This window comes from Coregonus lavaretus (genome assembly GCF_964263955.1).
Source record: "Coregonus lavaretus genome assembly, chromosome: 17".
Classification (NCBI taxonomy): Eukaryota; Metazoa; Chordata; class Actinopteri; order Salmoniformes; family Salmonidae; genus Coregonus; species Coregonus lavaretus.
Window position 1 is genome coordinate 20,950,764 of NC_140004.1, and position 22,697 is coordinate 20,973,460.

The 22,697-nt window shown below is 42.1% G+C and overlaps 1 protein-coding gene across 2 annotated transcripts; it reads right to left on the minus strand.

Moving 5' to 3' along the window:
- Positions 1-305: 305 nt before the first annotated feature.
- LOC311144621 (serine/threonine-protein phosphatase 2A 55 kDa regulatory subunit B alpha isoform-like) lies at positions 306-20,025 on the minus strand. Of its 2 annotated transcripts, none has more exons than XM_084180666.1 (10): positions 19,762-20,025; positions 19,177-19,254; positions 9,402-9,499; positions 9,109-9,274; positions 8,799-8,911; positions 8,486-8,663; positions 8,038-8,202; positions 7,604-7,773; positions 7,181-7,272; positions 306-3,403 (listed from the first exon to the last, which is right to left on the minus strand). In XM_084180666.1, the coding sequence occupies exons 1-10, from the start codon at positions 19,766-19,768 to the stop codon at positions 3,127-3,129; spliced, it is 1,344 nt and encodes a 447-aa protein (XP_084036792.1). In that variant the 5' UTR covers positions 19,769-20,025; the 3' UTR covers positions 306-3,126. The 2 variants fall into 2 exon arrangements, with proteins under 2 accessions (XP_084036792.1, XP_084036791.1); XM_084180665.1 differs by having other exon boundaries at positions 9,109-9,277; positions 19,762-19,845.
- Between the last annotated feature and the right edge of the window lie 2,672 nt (positions 20,026-22,697).

Genomic DNA, 22,697 nt, shown 5'->3' on the forward strand with positions numbered 1-22,697 from the left:
CAAGAAAACAAATAAACAGGGAAAACAATATAATGCATATTGTTTGGGCACAAATTGAGTATGTGTAGTCTAGCACAAATACCAATCATATTTGACTTTGTATGTTTGCAATGCATATTCCTTGTATTTCGCATCTCAATATTCTGGTCTCCTCGCTTTCTTTAAAAAAAAAATGTAATGTTGCTTGTGTATGTAATGCCAAGATAATTTCCTGTATGATAACATACATTATGAGGACATACAAATACAACGTATCTCAGCATCTGAAAGAATAGTCAAAACGAATTATAAAAAGTGTTGTATTCATAGTTCAGTTTTGAAATTCTTTATTACTCATTCATCTAAACTATATTTTATTCCATTTGACAAATGCAAACAGACCTATACAGTAAACCTTTAAAACTGCTGTATTGATTTTTTTTTTTTATCACCCAAAATGTCCCACAATCTTTATCAAGAGCCCCTCAAAACAAATAAAAACATACAAATCAATGAAATTCACAAAAATAAAAAAGTGCATTCTGTTGCGAGTTCTATGAATACATTATATTTAAGTTCCCCTGAGCAGTCTCCTGCCTGACAAGCCGCCAGACACTTCAGGAAACATACTTGATTATCTCATTTCCTCTGCTATGAAAAAGGCAATTAGGTCCTTCTGAACGACATTTGGTGGCTTTGCACAAGAGCTGTGAAGACAGGAGTGTGTTGGGGGAAAGTACTCATTTATTTTGTTTAGGTGTGTCCAAGTATTGATGCTTCAGAATAACTGAAGGTAAATAAATAAAAAATTTAAAACCCAATTTTGACAACTACATTGTAACTGTAACTGATCCTTGATGTTCTGATGCCAAGAGTGTGATAGTGGTATGGGGTTAGGGGTATAACGTGTGGCTTCTCCTATGGCGCATTTGACATCTTAACGATGACTAAACATGTACAGTAGGCTACTCTTGTTCCTCATGTCATGACACATTCTCACAACAGCTAACAAAGTGACAGCCATTATAAACTGTCCACAAAACAAACATAAGAAAATCAAAGTATTCAACAAGGACATAGGCAGAGTCCTAAGGAAGTGACAACACCAGTAGAGCTAATGACCTTTACTGCAGACAGTCTGCAATAGTGCTTATTGGTAGCATTACTAGTGAGAGACTCAATGCTTAAGCTTAATGCTAACTTATGATCCAATGGCTCACAATTGGAATCTCTTCAATCAAGTCTTTATATAAACAAATGTACTACAGACAACCTCCCAAACCTTAATGAACAAATAATGCCACATTAACTAAATACAGCACAAACGCTGGACATGCTGTACGTTTGAAATACTGTCTCCAATGCCCTGAGCTGACATTAACCAGTAATTTCATCCAATGATACACTTAACAGTTTTTGTTTCCTGCATAAAGAACTTGTTATGCACAATCGAAGAGAAAACATCTCATCATAAAATATAAGTCAGTAAACCTGTCTAGTCCATCAACCTGACTCTCCTCAAAGTGAATGTGGTTAAGAGCGTTTCTTCAGTCAAACTGAAGCAGGGAAAACAGATAATGCCTTTCCCATTCTCAATGTACAATGGCCTATTTATTATTCATTCTCTTTCACTCAGTGCAAATGTTTAGAAAACATAGCCATGGCACACACAAACTGAGTTGAAACAATTTGCGCAAATGAACTAGCTAAATAAACTGAAGCACCCGAATCCATTCCAGTCAATATCAGTTACAGTAACCCAAATACAAAAACATTCAGATAATGACCCCTAATGAGTCCGCAGTGGCCCCGATACCTGAAAAGACTGCTCTTTGGACATCCAACATGCATTAAGCCTTTCTTAAATGGTACATTAATATGCACTCCATATTTAGACCAGCGGCCCACTTGAATTTAACACAATGCTCATACAATAAGTCACATTAAATATCACTAGTTCAAGTAATCCTTCAGTCTACAGATCAGTCCAAAATCTACAGTTTAACAGACAACAGTGATCAGACTAAACCAAGTAGTGTGAGGGGGTTAAATGTTATCAATATTTCTGTCTTAGTTCATACAAAAATAAACTAATTATAGTGATTATTCCCTATCTGAAGTACACAACATCATAAAAAAACATACAAACAAAAAACTTGATCCAGAGGGAAACCTTAACAATTCATAAGAAACATAAGCATAAGTCAAGACACATGCATGGAACTTAGCAGCAGAGGTACAAATGAGTGCCTCTCACATTTAAACTGACACAAGTCATGCAGGTCAGCACAATATGGCCAAGGCATGCCTCTGCCTGAATACTCTCCTACAATAACTGCACTGAAGCCTCTGTGCTGAGCTGTACATGGTGGCACGCTAAGTGCAAGAGGGACCAGTCCCTTCCATGTGAGATTAGGCCGCCTGCAGCACCTCTGCCCACTACTATTTACTTGGAAAAGCAACGGCTTCATACTGCAGGTTACCTCTGGAGAAGGACACTGTGCTTACCAGACTGTTAAGCCTTGTCTGTAGTCTCAGATTGAATAACAACTGTGCATTTTACATAGTAGTCTCAAAATTACTCCCAAACCCCAACCCAACAACTGAGTTGAGCTTTTGTGTGTGTGTGTCTACATCGATGTTAAGAGTGAGTGTGTACTGTATGTGAAAGATGAGGGTGAGGAAACTTGGCAACTTGACAAACGGCCTGGGACAAATACAGAGAGCTGACAGCTTGCCAATTTGGTCAATGCAGAATGGCATTTTGTAATGTGTGTCAACAATAGAGGGGTAGGGGTGGGAACCCAGTTGAAATCACTCCCTATCTAAAGAAAAAATGCTTGTACATATAAAAAATGCTTGTGGCACCAAAACCGTGAAATGAGCAACATAGGAAATTAGCAAAATAAACAATATCCCACCAAAAGACTAGAGTGTTAGAAAAGTGTTTCCTTTGGGATGTAGTGGACAACAGTTGCCATGTGGCAGGAGAAGTGTGGTACTGTTGGAGCCCCCTGAAAAGGAAATGAGATTAAGAAAGCCATCAAAACAGAGGCGTTATGCTGCACTTCTCCAGATGAGGTGTTGGGGACCAGAGTAGTGGGGCTAAAGTGGGATCTGGGATATGAAGTGTTAATTGAATACTAGTTACAGTCTGTCCTGAAATATATAGAGGTTGTTAGTGGTGGCCACGGCAATGATGTTGTCCTGGGGGTGCCAGGCCGTGTGGAGGATCTTCTTGTTAAAGTCCAGGCTGTCTACACTGATCTCGTCCTTCTTGCGTTTCCCACCTGTGCACACCTTGCGGGGCTTGAGCACAGAGCGAGGCTTACTGCTCTCCCGAGACGCCTCCAGGGTCACATCCTGCCGGTAGCCTCGGTCAAACATCCGGAAGAAGTTGTTGTACGAGCCTGTCATCACAACACTGAGGAGGACAAGGGTGTGGAATGAGACTCAGAGGTAGTGGCAGACTGACCGTGGTTTCACATCAGTCTTTCAATCACAGAATCTAGCCAACACATTCATTAAATCAGCCCTTACAACATTCAAGTGTACTGTGGAATGTATACAAGGATGTCAAGGGACAGGAACAACAGTCTTTATAATGGCAATCCAGTGGCTTTTGTGCGGGATGGGAAACCTAAACGTGTACGGTGAATGAGTAAAAAAAACATGATGTATCAACAAGCTAATACAGACAGATCCACCTTGAGTCCACCATTACAGACGTAATGCAAGGGGGAGCCTTGAGTTCTGTTTGACTGAGATAAAGGCAGCCTTTGATAAAGGCCTGTGCTGCTAAGTTCAGATGAGGGGAAATCCCAATGTACTGTATCTTACAGTAGCTACAACCCTTCTTCTGTAGGCCTAATGGAACATAAAATGACTATGCACTACAATAAATACAACTATTACTTTGATGATTCAGTGTCCTCAATATCAAACATTGATCTAATGTATCATACCGCATCAACTTCCTGATTAATGTCAGACAGCTATTAATAATTAGAGGCTGACCAATATGAGCCTTTTAAGGATGTATTTGTATTGGCGTTTAATCCACCGGAAAGGGCCGATATAAGACGCGGAGAAAACGCTCTGGAAAAAAGCTGTTCATAGAATCTGACAATTATTTGGGCATTTCATTATTTGCCCTGAAGAGGGAGCTCTTTACATGGCTATTAGCCTATCTTGCCTTGGCGTGCTACAGACTGGACACTTATCACCCAACGCAACTACACCAGTTGGAGAGGAGAGTGAAATACTGTGAACTAACTGTTAGGCCTACTGCTTCTACGGTGAGTGCTGAGTAGATAGAAGCTCGCAAGCTCAATAAAGTGCCAAAAACGCACACTGGCCATAGACTGTTACGTGAAGTGTCATGGTAGGGTGTTGGGTGTCATGACAAACAATGGATGCTATGCCAAAATGTGCTAAGAACGTTCAACTCTGTGGCAACGTGAACGTTACAGCCCCTTAGTGAAGCCCGCTAAATCTGGTGTGTTATATTTGCTCTTTGCGAAGGGTATTCCTCAAGCTCTGCCTCTGTCATTCAAATGTTTTCAGAGACAAAAAAAACATCAGGTTACAAAGTAGCGCTTCGTTGCTACGTTTTGATGTATGGGTTGTCACTTGTCAAGGACTGGTCCAAATTCACGTTTCGCCACCCCCATTTCCACGACAAGCGCTCGCTAACTAGCTGTGTGAGAGTACTTGACGCAGTTCACTGAGGGTTAGTGCTATCTGGAATCCTTGGGACGTCCCTAGCCTAAACCCTACCCTAACCATTTTAAATTTCAACTTCAATGGGGTAGGGATGTCCCAAGGATGCCGGAGAGCAAGGCCCATTCACTGAGGCAACGCTTGGAGCGAGAGGCAGCGCTGTGCCAGCGGTGCATTTTTTGATTGATGTTTTTCCTTTCAAGTTACAGTGAGGGAAAAAAGTATTTGATCCACTGCTGATTTTGTACGTTTGCCCACTGACAAAGACACGATCAGTCTATAATTTTAATGGTAGGTTTATTTGAACAGTGAGAGAGAATAACAAAAAAATCCAGAAAAACGCATGTCAAAAATGTTATAAATTGATTTGCATTTTAAATGAGGGAAATAAATATTTCTCCCCTCTGCAAAACATGACTTAGTACTTGGTGGCAAAACCCTTGTTGGCAATCACAGAGGTCAGACGTTTCTTGTAGTTGGCCACCAGGTTTGCACACATCTCAGAAGGGATTTTGTCCCACTCTTCTTTGCAGATCTTCTCCAAGTTATTAAGGTTTCGAGGCTGACGTTTGGCAACTCGAACCTTCAGCTCCCTCCACAGATTTTCTATGGGATTAAGGTCTGGAGACTGGCTAGGCCACTCCAGGACCTTAATGTGCTTCTTCTTGAGCCACTCCTTTGTTGCCTTGGCCGTGTGTTTTGGGTCATTGTCATGTTGGAATACCCATCCACGACCCATTTTCAATGCCCTGGCTGAGGGAAGGAGGTGCTCACCCAAGATTTGACGGTACATGGCCCCGTCCATCGTCCCTTTGATGCGGTGAAGTTGTCCTGTCCCCTTAGCTGAAAAACACCCCCAAAGCATAATGTTTCCACCTCCATGTTTGACGGTGGGGATGGTGTTCTTGGGGTCACATCATTCCTCCTCCTCCAAACATGGCAAATTGAGTTGATGCCAAAGAGCTCGATTTTGGTCTCATCTGACCACAACACTTTCACCCAGTTCTCCTCTGAATCATTCAGATGTTCATCGGCAAACTTCAGACGGGCCTGTATATGTGCTTTCTTGAGCAGGGGGACCTTGCGGGCACTGCAGGATTTCAGTCCTTCACGGCGTAGTGTGTTACCAATTGTTTTCTTGGTGACTATGGTCCCAGCTGCCTTGAGATCATTGACAAGATCCTCCCGTGTAGTTCTGGGATGATTCCTCACCGTTCCCATGATCATTGCAACTCCACGAGGTGAGATCTTGCATGGAGCCCCAGGCCGAGGGAGATTGACAGTTCTTTTGTGTTTCTTCCATTTGCGAATAATCGCACCAACTGTTGTCACCTTCTCACCAAGCAGTTTGGCGATGGTCTTGTAGCCCATTCCAGCCTTGTGTAGGTCTACAATCTTGTCCCTGACATCCTTGGAGAGCTCTTTGGTCTTGGCCATGGTGGAGAGTTTGGAATCTGATTGATTGATTGCTTCTGTGGACAGGTGTTTTTTATACAGGTAACAAACTGAGATTAGGAGCACTCCCTTTAAGAGTGTGCTCCTAATCTCAGCTTGTTACCTGTATAAAAGACACCTGGGAGCCAGAAATCTTTCTGATTGAGAGGGGGTCAAATACTTATTTCCCTCATTAAAATGCAAATCAATTCATAACATTTTTGACATGCGTTTTTTCTGAATGTTGTTATTCTGTCTCTCACTGTTCAAATAAACCTACCATTAAAATTATAGACTGATAATTTCTTTGTCAGTGGGCAAACGTACAAAATCAGCAGGGGATCAAATACTTTTTTCCCCTCACTGTACACCTACCAGAATTCATTGGCTACAGCCCTACAAATCGATGAAAACAGATAAATACCAATACATTGAAAATATGTTGTCGTCAAGCTGGCTAGCATGAGGCAGCTCAGTCTTCAGTTTTTCCATAACAAAACTTAATCTTTCTGGTGCTCCTACATTTTATGTGGTGCTCTTAACCTTTTAGGGCACAAATGCAAAGCTTCCATAATCATTTTGCATGATTCTACTGTATCCAGCAATCTATCTGTATTTTATGTTATTTTTGCTTACTGTTTAATTATCCACTTCCATAAATCATGATTCATTCATACTGTGCAGTATTATTTATGATCTACTTTTGGAATACACCAAATGACCATAAGCAAACCCCAAGGCCTCATTTGTCAAAAACAAAAGTTAATAGTAACCATTCATCATAAATCCATTACATTAATGTTCTTTCCTCAAATTTAAGAGCATCTTTCTGAGTATATTTGTAGGGCTGTTTTAAGCACAATCTATACAGAAAAAGTTTTTTTTTCTTCCATTCCAGCTATATTAATAAATACATCGGCAGATATATCGGTTATTGTGAATATTTCCACTATAAAATCAGATCCAAAATACCCATATCGGATAGGCTCAATTCATAGATACAGCATCAAGTTAAGAATTTATGGCAAAACTTGACGAGCCTCACCTGTCATTTCCATTCCAGCAGCACTCAAACTTATCAAAGATGCAGTCATTCTCATAGAGTGAGCACAGTTTACTCCTGAGGTATTCATGAACCTGTTGGGAGGAAAATGATAGTGAATCAAGACACTGGAGTACATAATATTTGCACAAAAAAAACACATTGGTTCAGTCTAATATAAGCATACCTTCAAATGATAACAAATGATACAACAATCAAGTGAATGTATCTTTGCTAGAAATACATAAAATACAACAGGGACCAATTCAGGACAGGTGCGCCTTTGTAAAGGACACATTTACACACACCATCTTCTCCTAGTGGAAGATGTATGTATCAAACTAGAAGTTTAGAGTTGACAAGCAAATGGAATTTTGGATGCAACATCCATGATGTCACTATCTCCCGCCACAGACACCAGCTGACCTGATAAGTCTCTACTGGACGGGACTCCATGTTGAGGTCCCAGATTTTGACGGTGAGGTAGTCCCTGGTCATCATGTAGCGCCCACTGTGGCTGAACTTGACATCAGAGATGGAGGAGATGATCTCAGAGAAGAATGAGCGGTTGCTTGGATCCTCAGGCTCTTCAAACACTGAATGAAACAAGGAGAAGTGTGCTAGCTCAGTCAGTTCATTGGAGTAGTCAATGACTGGAATGGACACTCATGAAGCATCTGCTTCAGAGGTCTCTGAAATTGCTGGGCTTTTATGTACTTTTAATCTGTCTCCGAAAAACTGGATACATATGTAGTTATTTCAATCAATATGCCACTTTAGTCACCAACTAGTCGTCTCCACAGGGCACAGCATTCTGTCTGAAACTAATATCATGGACTCCACTGTCACATTCCACTTACGTTTGGAGTGCTGGTCACAGAGAGCTGATGCTCTCATGTCACAGAGCCGGATGGTGCCCTTGCTACTGCTGTAGACAAAGGTGTTGCACTGGTTAGGATGGAACTCTGCTGCTGTAATCACCTCTGTCAACTCCTCCATGTTAGCTGGCTTGATGTCCACAATGTCTAAGGAGGTCAGTGAGGTCAAGGGAAAAACATAAGCGCTCTGACACCACAGATAAGAAATGGGGCACCTGAACTACTCTGACCCAAACATTTCTTTAATTGTGCGTTGTTGAACTATCTCATTAAAATTGGTTACAGTGCTATCCAAGCAAACTCAATGCATAATAAAAATTTTTTTTAAGCATTACATCAAGATGGAACAAGATCACCAAGAGGACCTTCTGAAGTGCTCATTAGACAGACTGAAAGGAAAAGTGATGGGGACCAAACACAGAGAGGATACTAAAGCTGCGGTCAGTGATCTCCAGGTTCCAGAGGTTGATGCGAAGGTCATCGGCAGACAGGTAGGTCTCACAGTCGCTGTTGACCGAGATGGAGTTGATGTGGTAGGTGTGTGCATTAGCAAACACTCGTCTGGGACTGGCCTCCACCATCAGGTCCATGGGCTGAAACACTGGGACCTATGGTGAAGAGGAAGGAGGAGATTTAGCAGGTTCTCTCTAGCCAGGTGTATGAGTTTTGTGTGTAGTGTATAGGATGAGTCAATGTTGGGGTCTCTGAGTGTGTAGGGTATATGGACGTGAAGGTCTACACACCCGTAGTTTTGTGACGGTGGTGGGGTCTCTGTAACGCCCATCCTCTTCCTTCAGGTTGTACCCCTCTGGTCTCTTGTCCCGTTCACTGATTTTCCACAGCTTTATAGTTTTATCTGCAAGACAGCACACATGTATGTCAATGCTGCTTCTGCATCAGCAATATATTTCCGTTGCTCCCTCTCCTATTCAAAACGTACAAATGAGTCAATATAATGAACAGCTTATCTAGAGTCCCCCCCCCCCCCCCCCATCTCCAACAGAGGAAAGGGCTAGGAAGGGTAAGGCTACATGCACACACTGCTCTACTGACCATTCGTGGACAAGAGGAACTGTGCAGCGTTCTTCTGGGGCAGCCACCGGATCTTGTTGATCTTCTCCTCGATCTCAAGGCTCTTCAAGTAGTCGAACTCAGGCTCGTGGCTCTGGAAGGTGCTGTAAACATTGTACTCTCCACGGCACTGTGGCTGGCTCTTACTCTGCTCAATGACAACATGCACAACGCAGATTCTGGGTCCAATCATGTCAAAAATAAATATACTACTGAGACGACTCTGTCAAGTGCTTAATTATAGTGGACTGTGTTGAGCAGTAACCTCCACTTACCTCTAGCTCCTGCTGAAAGATGACAACGCGGCCCCCCTTGTCCCCAGTGGCTAGTAGCTCCCCAGAGTGATTGAATTCCACAGTGGATATGATGTCAGCTGTCACAAATAACATGGTAATTAGTAAGTTCAATTGCTTATTGCAAAATAATAGAAGTATCAACATTTGTAATGTTTTGGGGGGTAACTATCCATTTTGCCATGCATCTAGCTCCCTGCTGTGGCGCACTGATTTCAAAACTACTGAGCCTAGTACTAGTAGCCTACATCTGATTTTGTGAAGCTGTGGAAAGCAAGCTGTACTTAACCACCCCAGAGTGAAAACGTAAAACAAATATAGCATCTGCAGCGAACCACTTCCATAGAATTCTCATCTCGCTGCCTTTAGCTCAACTCAACAAACTCTCCCTTGTTGACTGAGGTTGGCACAAGCCTGAGAGTGTAGGGTAGTGCTATCCCCCACAGCCACACACCGCCTCCCCACACTTCTAATAGAAACAGACAAAGGGGAAAGGAAACAAGCAGAAATAAACTATTTTGCAGCAGCATGAAAACTGTTGCATAACCCACAGAGCCACTGTCTGAGTCTTGCTTTTGCATGTCTGAAGGTGTGTGATTAACAAAGGGACAGTCACACACACAGATTCTGACCTAATCTGTTTTGTTATGCTTGTTCTCAGGCAAAGCTTGTACTGTAAACAGAATCTTGTAATGTGCACACACGATCAAGCACACTCAGCTCTAGCTATTCATACACTTCAAGGGAGGTCGTCAGCCAAAATGCACCTAATAGTTATTTCCCTTTATCTTATGTGCAACTAAGCACACCGTCTATGCAGCCTAGAAACCCAAGTAGGCTACTAGCTCTCAATTTAAAAAGCAAAATTACCATGGTTGTACCAGCATCTTAATGAGTTTAAGTGTAGAAATACAACAGTTACCATTGGCTCTTTACCAATGCTTTATTTACCTGCATCATGGGATGAAGTAGGCTACAGACCAAAACCGCATGTAATGGCTGACACTGTAGATCAGTCACGAGAATCACCCAACATGATCTTACCTTTCCATTGGGACATTGAAAATATTCTATCTACATACAGTAACAAGTTTGGACACCTACTCATTCCAGGGTTTTCTTTATTTTTCACAATGTTCTACATTGTAGTTGATGATAGCCAGAAGATAGCCCTATTTGGTAAAAGACCAAGTCCATATTATGGCAAGAACAGCTCAAATAAGCAAAGAGAAACGACAGTCCATCATTATTTAAGACATGAAGGTCAGTCAATACGGAACATTTCAAGAACTTTGAAAGTTTCTTCAAGTGCAGTTGTAAAAACCAACAAGCGCTATGATGAAACTGGCTCTCATGAAGACCCAGAGTTACCTCTGCTGCAGAGGATAAGTTCATTAGAGTTACTAGCCTCAGAAATTGCAGCCCAAATAAATGCTTCACAGAGTTCAAGTAACAGACATCTCAACATCAACTGTTCAGAGGGGACTGTGTGAATCAGGCCTTCATTGTCAAATTGCTGCAAAGAAACCACTACTAAAGGACACCAATAATAAGAAGAGACCTGCTTGGGACAAGAAACACGAGCAATGGACATTAGACCGGTGGAAATGTGTCCTTTGGTCTAGAGTCCAAATTTGAGATTTTTGGTTCCAACCGCCGTGTCTTTGTGAGACGCAGAGTAGGTGAATGGATGATCTCCGCATGTGTATTTCCCACCGTAAAGCATGGAGGAGGTGGTGTTATGGTGCTTTGCTGGGGACACTGACTGTGATTTATTTAGAATTCAAGGCACACTTAACCAGCATGGCTACCACAGCATTCTGCAGTGATACACCATCCCATCTGGGTTGGGCTTAGTGGGACTATATGATTTGTTTTTCAACAGGACAATGACTCAATACACCTCCAGGCTGTGTAAGGGCTGCATCAGATGACCTGGCCTCCACAATCCCCCGACCTCAACCCAATTCAGATGGTTTGGGATGAGACGGACCGCAGAGTGAAGAAAAAGCAGCCAACAAGTGCTCAGCATATGTGGGAACTCCTTCAAGACTGCTGGAAAAGCATTCCAGGTGTAGCTGGTTGAGAGAATGCCAAGAGTGTGCAAAGCTGTCATCAAGGCAAATATATATATATATATATATATATATATATATATATATATATATATATATATATATATATTTTGATTTGTTAAACACTTTTTTGTTTACTACATGATTCCATATGTGTTATTTCATAGTTTTGATGTCTTCACTATTATTCTACAATGTAAAAAATTGTAAAAATAAAGAAAAACCCTTGAATGAGTAGGTGTCCAAACTTCTGACTGGTAGTGTACCATACCCCATAATGACAAAATGAAAACATGTTATTATAACTTTTTGCACATTTATTGAAAATGAATACAGAAATCTTATTTACATTAGTATTCACATCCCTGAGTTAATACTTTGTAGAACCACCTTTGGCGGCAATTACAGCTGTGAGTCTTTTTGGGTAAGTCTCTAAGGAATGTACAATATTTGCCCATGATTCTTTTTTAAATTATTCAAGCTCTGTCAAGTTGATCGTTGATCATTGCTAGACAGCCATTTTCAAGTCTTGCCATAGATCTTTAAGCCGATTTAAGTCAAAACTGTAACCAGGCCACTCAGGAACATTCAATGTCATCTTGGTAAGCAACTCCAGTGTAGATTTGGCCTTGTGTTTTAGTTTATCGTCCTGCTGAAAAGGTGAATTTGTCTCCCAGTGTCTGTTGAAAAGCAGACTGAACCAGGTTTTCTAGGATTTTGCCTGTACTTATAGCTGGATTCCTTTTCTTTTTATAATAAAAAAAAAAACTCCCTAGTCCTTGCTGAAAACAAGCATACCCATAACATGATGCAGCCACCGCCATGGTTGAGAATATGAAGAGTGGTACTCAGCGATGTGTTGGATTTGCCCCGAACATACCGCTTTGTTGTAGAATGGCGCTGGAGGGAATAGAGTCCGTTTTACAGGCTCCTGACCAATCGTGCTATTGTTTTTTCCCCCCACTGATCTTTTGTACATAATGTTTCCGCCATCGTTTGCTATGACCGAAAATAGCTTCTGGACATCTGAACAGCTATCACTAACTTAGATTTGGATGAGGACTTCTACTTCAATGAGTCGGAGGTGAAAGATATTGATTATCCCGGACCAGGCCCAAATCCCGACACTCGAAGGAGGAGGATGAGGAGGAGACGGCGCTATAGACGCCGGCGTGCGGGATACCAGACGAGACTACGTTGGTGTGGATACGTCGGCTCTACCCTCCGTTCTATTAGCGAATGTGCAATCACTGGAGAATAAACTGGATGAGCTCCGTTCGAGACTATCCTATCAACGTGATCTGAAGAACTGTACTATCCCATGTCTCTCAGAGTCGTGGCAAGTCGTAGCTGAACAAGGAAATGGTCAATATAAATCTAGCAGTTTTTTCTATACATCAACATGACAGAATGGAGGCGTCGGGGAAGCTCCGGGGAGGCGGGTGTGTGTCTTTTTGTCAACAACAACTGGTGCGCCATCTCTAATATTAAGGAAGTCTCGAGGTTCTGCTCACCTGAGTTAGAATACTTCATGATAAGCTGTAGACCATACTATTTACCAAGAGAGTTATCTATATTTTTCATAGCTGGCTATTTACCACCACAAACTGATGCTGGCACTAAGACCGCACTCAATGGGCTGTATAGGGCCATAAGCAAACAAGAAAATGCTCACCCAGAGGCGGCGCTCCTAGTGGCCAGTGACTTTATTGCAGGAAAACTGAAATCAGTTGTACCTCATTTCTACCAGCATGTCACCTGTGCAACTAGAGGCGAAAAACACTAGTTCAACTTCACGCCACACACAGAGACGCATACAAAGCTCTCCCTTGCACTCCATTTGGCAAATCTGACTAACTCTATCCTCCTGATTCCTGCTTACAAACAAAAAAACTCAAAACAGGAAATACCAGTGACGCGCGCAATACGGAAGTGGTCCAATGAAGCGTATGCTAAGCTTCATAACTGTTTCGCTAGCACAAACTGGAATATGTTACGGGATTCATTAATAAGTGCATCAACAACGTCGTCCCAACAGTACCGTACGTACATATCCCAAACAGAAGCCACGGATTACAGGCAACATCCACACTGAGCTAAAGGCTAGAGCTGCCGCTTTCAAATAGCGGGACACTAATCCGGATGCTTATAAGAAATCCCGCTACGCACTACGACCAACCATCAAACAGGCAAAGCGTCAATACAGGACCAAGATTGAATCCTACTACACCGGCTCTGACGCTCGTCGGATGTGGCAGGGCTTGCAAACTATCACAGGTTACAAAGGGAAACCAAGCCTCCCAGATGAGCTAAATACCTTCTATGTTCGCTTCGAGGCTAGCAACAATGAACCATAGTGAGAGCACCAGCTGTTCCGGACGACTGTGTTATCATGCTCTCCGTAGCCGATGTGAGTAAGACCTTTAAACAGGTTAACATTCACAAGGCCGCAGGGCAGACGGATTACCAGCTGGCAAGTATCTTCACTGACATTTTCAAACTCTCCCTGACCCAGTCTGTAACACCTACATGTTTCAAGCAGACCACCATAGTCCCTGTGCCCAAGAATGGCAAGGTAACCTGTCGAAATGACTATCGCCCCGTAGCACTCACATCTGTAGTCATGAAATGCTTTGAAAGGGTGGTCATGGCTCACATCAACACATTCATACCAGACCCACTCCAATTTGCATACCGCCCCAACAGATCCACAGCCCTTTCCCACCTGGTCAAAAAGGAACACCTACGTGAGAATGCTGTTAATTGACTACAGCTCAGTGTTCAACACCACAGTGCTCTCACTAAGCTCATCACTAAGCTAAGGACTATAGGATTAAACACCTCCCTCTGCAACTGGATCATGGACTTCCTAAAGGGCCGCCCCCAGGTGGTGACGGTAGGCAACACATCTGCCACGCTGACCCCCAACACAGGGGCCCCTCAGGGGTGTGTGCTTAGTCCCCCCCTGTACTCCCTGTTCACCCACGACTCGAACACCATCATTAAGTTTGTAGACGACACAACGGTGGTAGGCCTGATCACTGATGATGATGAGACGGCCTACAGGGTTGTGGTCAGAGACCTGGTAGTGTGGTGCCAGGACAACCACCTCTCTCTCAAAATCAGCAAGACAAAGGATCTGATCGTGGACTACAGGAAGCGGAGGGCCAAGCAGGCCCCCCATCCACATCGAAGGGGCTGTAGTGGAGCAGGTCGAGAACTTCCAAGTTCCTCTGGGTTCACATCACTAAGGAATTATCATGGTCCACACACACCAACACAGTCGTGAAGAAGGCACGACAACACCTCTTCCCCCTCAGGAGGCAGCAAATATTTGGCATGGGCCCTTAGACACTCAAAAATTTCTACAGCTGCACCATTGAGAGCATCTTGACTGGCTGCATCACCGCTTGGTACGGCAACTGCTTGGCATCCGGCCGCAAGGCGCTACAGAGGGTAGTGTGTACGGCCTAGTACATCACTGGGTCCGAGCTCCCTGCCATCCAGGACGTCTATACCATGCGGTGTCAGAGGAAGGCCCTAAAAACTGTCAAAGACTCCAGCCACCCAAGTTATAGGGTGTTTTCACATATAGTCCTCTTTAAAATAACCGATCTCAGTCTTCTTTAAATTAAACTCTGGGGTAAGAAATAAGCTAAATAACTCAGTTATCTTTGTATTCACACTGCCCTTGCCTTTGAATGAGGACTCAACTCTTTTGCCAGGCCACTTCACTTATTTGGTGGTCCGAGTCCTCTTTGCATTCACATTGCTGTTTAGAAAGGAACCAATATTTTTTCCCCCAACATTCACCCAATGAACTCTGGGTTTTTACAAAGTGCAGGACAAGCCATTGCATCAAAATGCTGGAATACCCATCCACGGCCCATTTTCAATGCCCTGGCTGAGGGAAGGAGGTTCTCACCCAAGATTTGACGGTACATGGCCCTGTCCATCGTCCCTTTGATGCGGTGAAGTTGTCCTGTCCCCTTAGCAGAAAAACACCCCCAAAGCATAATGTTTCCACCTCCATGTTTGACGGTGGGGATGGTGTTCTTGGGGTCATAGGCAGCATTCCTCCTCCTCCAAACACGGCGAGATGAGTTGATGCCAAAGAGCTCCATTTTGGTCTCATCTGACCACAACACTTTCACCCAGTTCTCCTCTGAATCATTCAGATGTTCATTGGCAAACTTCAGACGGGCCTGTATATGTGCTTTCTTGAGCAGGGGGAACTTGCGGGCGCTACAGGATTTCAGTCCTTCACTGCGTAGTGTGTTACCAATTGTTTTCTTGGTGACTATGGTCCCAGCTGCCTTGAGATCATTGACAAGATCCTCCCGTGTAGTTCTGGGATGATTCCTTACCGTTCTCATAATCTTTGCAACTCCACGAGGTGAGATCTTGCATGGAGCCCCAGGCCGAAGGGAGATTGACAGTTATTTTGTGTTTCTTCCATTTGCGAATAATCGCACCAACTGTTGTCACCTTCTCACCAAGCTGCTTGGCGATGGTCTTGTAGCCCATTCCAGCCTTGTGTAGGTCTACAATCTTGTCCCTGACATCCTTGGAGAGCTCTTTGGTCTTGGCCATGGTGGAGAGTTTGGAATCTGATTGATTGATTGATTGGTTCTGTGGACAGGTGTCTTTTATACAGGTAACAAACTGAGATTAGGAGCACTCCCTTTAAGAGCGTGCTCCTAATCTCAGTTCGTTACCTGTATAAAAAAGACACCTGGGAGCCAGAAATCTTTCTGATTGAGAGGGGGTCAAATACTTATTTCCCTCATTAAAATGCAAATCAATTCATAACATTTTTGACACGTGTTTTTTTCTGGATTTTTTTGTTGTTATTCTCTCTCACTGTTCAAATAAACCTACCATTAAAATGATAGACTGATCATTTTTTGTCAGTGGGCAAACGTACAAAATCAGCAGGGGATCAAATACTTTTTTCCCCTCACTGTATTATTGGTAACAGAATAAATAGCAGAAGATTAACTGCAGATTAAATAATGCTGTCATTGAAAATTGTACACCCAATTTATGCTACTGCCCCTATAAGAGCTAGAATTGATTTTGTACCCTGTTGTGAATCTCACTAAATATGTCATCTTCTCACACTATTTAAACCCCACGATCGAATAAACATCTTATGAAGCTCTCTTAGCCTGTAGATCACATCTTGCGAACAAATAATCTGAACTAAAAACTCCACACATATTTTGGAATTTCTGTGCATCCTTGACAATCGCTAATCAATATCTAAAAACCGCACGTTTTTACGTGAATCTGGGGTGTAATCATTAGCCAAAAAGTTAACTAAAACCAGAGTTTCTATTGGACAAATTCAGGTAGCTGCTTCCATTAATAAAAATGTTTTTTCAACAGAATTGGCGTAATGAATACGCCGCTGCACATCATCTTCTATCTTTTGTGGCACCAATGTGAGGGGTTATGGCAGGGGAAACGGTGTTGCAGAAGTCTTGTGTGTGGTGCAGGAATAATGACAAGTGAACCTGGGGAGCTTTGTGTTCACATTACCCTAAAAAACGGGAACCGGACCGCGGAATTCAAGCGAACCGAACTCAGACCACCTCTCGAGATTTTCTTGGTTTGCTTCAGGGGCACTGAGTTCACAAAAACTGTCTGAAAGGGAACAAGTGTGAAAACAGCCATAGACTTCTCTCTGATACCGCACAGCAAGTGGTACCGATGCACCAAGTCTGGAACCAACAGGACCCTGAACAGCTTCTAAACCCAAGCCATAAGACTGCTAAATTGTTAGTTAAATAGTTAACCAATAGCTAGCCGGACTATCTGCATTGACCCTTTTTGCACCAACTCTTTTAACCCATCACATACGCTGCTGTTACTGTTAATCTATCCTGTTGTATAGTCACTTTATCCCTACCTATATATACATAACTACCTCAAAATTACCTCGTACCCCTGCACATCGACTCGGTACTGGCACCCCGTGTATATAGCCAAGTTATCGTTACTCATTGTGTATTTATTCCCTGTGTTATTATTTTTCTATTATTTCTCTCTGCATTGTTGGGAAGGTCCCGTAAGTAAGCATTTCACTGTTAGTCTACACCTGTTGTTTACGAAGCATGTAACAAATACAATTTGATTGTATTCAGGACAAAAACTTTTATACTATACAGGCTCTCTTCTTTTCATTCTGTAATTTAGGTTTGTATTGTGGAGTAAGTATACTGAACAAAAATATAAAAAAAGTGTAAAGTGTTGGTCCCATGTTTCATGAGCTGAAATAAAAGATCGCAGAAATGTTCCATACTCACAAAAAGCTTATTTGTCTCAAATTATGTGCACAAACTTCAAGAAGCATATCAAGAAGCTAATTAAACAGCATGATCATTACACAGGTGCACCTTGTGCTGGGGACAATAAAAGGCCACTCTAAAATGTGCTGTTTTGTCACACAACACAATGACACAGATGTCTCAAGTTTTGAGGAAGCGTGCAGTTGGCATGCTGACTGCAGGAATGTCCACAAGAACTGTTGCCAGAGAATGTAATGTTAATTTCTCTACCAACGTCGTTTTAGAGAATTTGGCGGTACGTCCAACCGGCCTCACAACCCCAGACCACTTGTAACCACGCCATCCCAGGACCTCCACATCCGGCTTCTTCACCTGCGGGATCATCTGAGACCAGCCACCCGCACAGCTGATGAAACGGAGGAGTATTTCTGCCTGTAATAAAGCCCTTTTGTGGGGAAAATCTCATTCTGATTGGCTGGGCCTGGCTCCCCAGTGGGTGGGCCTGGCTCCCAAGTGGGTGGGCCTATGCCCTCCCAAACTCACCCATGGCTGCGTCCCTGCCCAGTCATATGAAATCCATAGATTAGGGCATAATTAATTTATTTCAATTGACTAATTTCCTTATACGAACTGTAACTCAGTAAAATCGTTTAAATTGTTGTATGTTGCGTTTATATTTTTGTTCAGTATACAATGTTGTTGAACCATCCTCAGTTTCTCCTATCACAACCATTAAACTCTAACTGTTTTAAAATCACCATTGGCTTGGTGAGATCCCTGATCAGTTTCCTTCCTCTTCGGCAACTGAGTTAGGAAGGTCGCCTGGATCTTTGTAGTGACTGGGTGTATTGATTTGTAAAACACATCTTACCAAGGCATTGAAAAACCTCCCTTGTCTTTGTGCTTGAAATTCACTACTTGATTGAGGGACCTTACAGATAATGTTATGTGTGGGGTACAGAGATGAGGTAGTTATTAAAAAATCATGTTAAACACTATTATTGCACAGAGTGAGTCCATGCCAAGTATTATGTGATTTGTTATGCTTTTTTTTTTTCACTCCTGGACTTATTTAGGCTTGTCATAACAAAGGGGTTACATACTTATTGACTCAAGATATTTCAGCTTTGAATTAGTTATTAATTTCTAAGATGTTCTACATACAAAAGTCCACTGACATTATGGGGTATTGTGTGCACAAAATCTCAAAATCATCCATTTTAAATTCAGGCTGTAACACAACAAAATGTGGGAAAGGTAACGGGGTGTCAATACTTTCTGAAGGCACTGTACAGTAGCAAGCTAAGTGCATTATTGACTGCACCCAAGCTAGACTACATCAACTAACGTAGCTAGCTAACTGTCTAGAGCCTGAATCATCAGTCTTACCTTCAGCCACATCGTCATCAATCGCTCCTTTGACTTGAGAAAAACACCACTGCACATCATTGCCCCCGCCGCCGGCTCCTAGAACCCCACAAACAGAGCAACGCTTTAGAAATCAAAAGCTGCATCATTCATGGCTTTGATGTCAAAGATTAATGTGAATCTTCTATATCTAGTTAGCAAGCGAGCATGCTTTTTTATAATCTACTGACTAACGTTACTTTCCATAATTAGAGAAGACAACTATTGAGCAACTTATTGACATCATTGTTTGGTAGCTTCAATACAGAGAAAGTGATAGCAAATATAGAAAGCTAGTTAGTTAGCTAGTTAATATAACTAGTTAGCTAATGTTGTTGAAGTTAGCTAGCTACTATAACGTTAAATCTAGCGGAAGCATCTGCTACGCGGGACAACATGCAGAGTACACGCCCAACTCGGAGGAGGCTAATGTTAGCTAGCTAGCTAGCTTCTCTCCAAATGGCAAGAAAGCGGACAATATACATAGAAACTTAGCAACTTTATGGGCGATAAACAAGCCCCTTCAATTTATGCATCAGACATTGTAAGCTTGCTAGTTAACTTTACCTGCCATGGTGAGAGGGAATCTCTGTCGAGGGCTTGGTTGGGGCCCTTGCTTATCTTTCCAGTTTGCCGGGCTAGGGTGTGTACAAGCAGAATCTCGCTGAGAGTGCAAGTGAAGCTATGGAGTGTGTGGCTCTTTTCCCTTACTATTTTCAACTTCTCCTGTCACTTATCTTGCTTAGCAATGCTTTGACAATCAACAACGCTTCCTCGGATCACCTTGCAACTATTATTTCCCTCTCCCTGCTTCTACTTTCAAAATGGCGCAACCTGGTCCTGCACTGACGTCAGTGAGAGGCAGGTGCGCGCTTCCCAACAGTTTAAATTCATTCCCTTTCCAATACATGCCCCTTTCGAATACTAAATAATATCCTTCCTCCTTTCCTTGACGAAATCACTGATCTGACAAAATGGTTGGTGATCCACTCCTATAGTATGGATCCACTATATAGTTCACAAGAAAGGAAGAGCAGTATTTACGACCAACTTTGCTATCACCAATCAGAAAAATGCATTGGAAAGCATTCAAACATAATACCACTAATGATTCAAACAGGTCATCCAAATAAAATAATCTGGTTCCCCTTGAGTTTGCCTTAGGGGTTAAATACCTGAAAGTATTGAGATGATGTGTTGATTTAAAAATGCAGTAACATTATAGGGCCATCCCATTTTATTTCAATCACCTTTCGAACGCACTCCTTTTGACTTGAACAAAACTTTCTATATATATTTGCCCATGGTAAAAGTGGTCAGAAAGTTACTTTTTGGACCTGAATGCCAAAATATTTAGGAGATAGAAGTGCTCAAAGATGACCCATTTTGCATACCCCACCATAGCATGAGACAGCCATGTCTTTCTTCGTCACTGGAAAAGATAAACGGTTTAATTTTATATAATTTAAAAGCTTACAAATAGGGTTGTCAAACAAATGTATAATTCCGTAATAAAGAAAATACATATAAATCAGGATTTTGTTTGCCATTCGCATCAATTATCCAAAAATCTATCACGCGTAAACTCATATTTACATTTACGTCATATAGCAGATGCTCTTATCCAGAGCGCTTTACAAATTGGTGCATTGAATTTATGATAGCCAGTGGGCCAACCACTTTTTTTTATTGGGGGTAGAAGGATTACTTTTATTCCAGGTATTCCTTAAAGAGGTAGGGTTTCAAGTGTCTCCGGAAGGTGGTCAGTGACTCCGCTGTCCTGGCGTTCGGGGGGAGCTTGTTCCACCATTGGGGTGCCAGAGCAGCGAATAGCTTTGACTGGGCTGAGCGGGAACTGTGCTTCGGTAGAGGTAGTGGGGCTAGCAGGCCAGAGGTGGATGAACGTAGTGCCCTCGTTTGGGTGTAGGGTCTGATCAGAGCCTGAAGGTAAGGAGGTGCCGTTCCCCTCACAGCTCCGTAGGCAAGCACCATGGTCTTGTAGTAGATGCGAGCCTCAACTGGAAGCCAGTGGAGTGTGCGGAGGAGTGGGGTGACATGAGAGAACTTGGAAAGGTTGAACAACAGACGGGCTGCAGCGTTCTGGATATGTCGTAGTTGAAACCCAATTCTACACAATCTGAGGTGGTTTGTGTTGTGCCGCCATCGGTTGAGACACAGCATGCACTGAAATACAGGGTGGAAGTCATGTTTTGGCTGATAAATGTACTAAAATGGGAATAACATTTACATTTTAACTTTAAAATGGTAGCACAAAGATGGGTGGAGGGCCAGATATCAGATAATGTTGACTTGAAAAAATATCAGTTTTAAATTATACTGTCAATCTTCCATAGGAAACCTATTGAAATAATAGAAATATAGATAATAATATAGACATTCCCATTTAGGTGCACTTTCAATGGTGGGTTAACCAACGGCCATCTTTGTGGTAGTAATGATGTACCAGCTAAATTTCAGTGGTCTGAATAGATATGTCCATTCTATGTATTCTATTTCTATGATTGAAATTACGCCCACCCTGTATTCAAGAGTATGCTGTGTCTCTATCGATGGGGGGCACAACACAAACACCTCAGATGATGTAAAATAATAGGGTTTAAACTAAAACATATGCAGAAATTGTTTTTTTGTTGTTGAGTTTACGTGTTTTTAGATAATTGATGTTAAAGGTTAAATAAAAAGACCACATTTTATTAAAAAAAACAAGAAATTATAAAATTGTTTGACGACCCTGTTTGTAAGCTTTTAAACGATATCTAACTCAACCGTTCTGATAAAGACAATTATGTCTCATGGCATACGGGTCAACTTTGAGCACCTCTATCTTCTAAATGTTTTGGCATTCAGGTCCATAAAGGAACTTCTACCATGGGCAAAAATGTATGGAACGTTTTGTTCCTATCAAAAGGGGTGCGGTCAGAAAGTTATTTAAATCAAATGGAACAACCCTATTTTATTGTTTAATGTTATTCATGGTATTTTAATGGTGTGGTGAACAACAACATTCCAAACATTCCACTGATTTAAATGAATGTGGGTAAATAAATTAAACTATTAGTCAAAGGCTTTATATATAATATATCAGATGGGATGAACCGTAACCCATTATCCTGATTCCTTATATCCATCAGGGAGAAAATAGAACAACTTCAACCACAAGATGGCAATAATGTAACATGTAATATATGTCTCCAAACTGGTTCTTCTATGCCTGGCAGGCAACCTGCATATTTTGATAAAGAGGGCAAAACAACACTTCTACACAGCTCTACCTTCCCCTAGTAAGTAAAAGCTGTGTGTACCATAGTAACATGGATGCCACCCAGTATCCATGTCATATACTTTTTCAATCCAGGAGGCTCTCCTTCATAACATTTCACTAAGGTTATCAAAGAAAGGGTAGGCTATAGACTCAAAAAGCATGTTACTTATATGTGGAATCTATATTTGCTCCAGTTCATTTCCAGCTTGGACAATTGCTC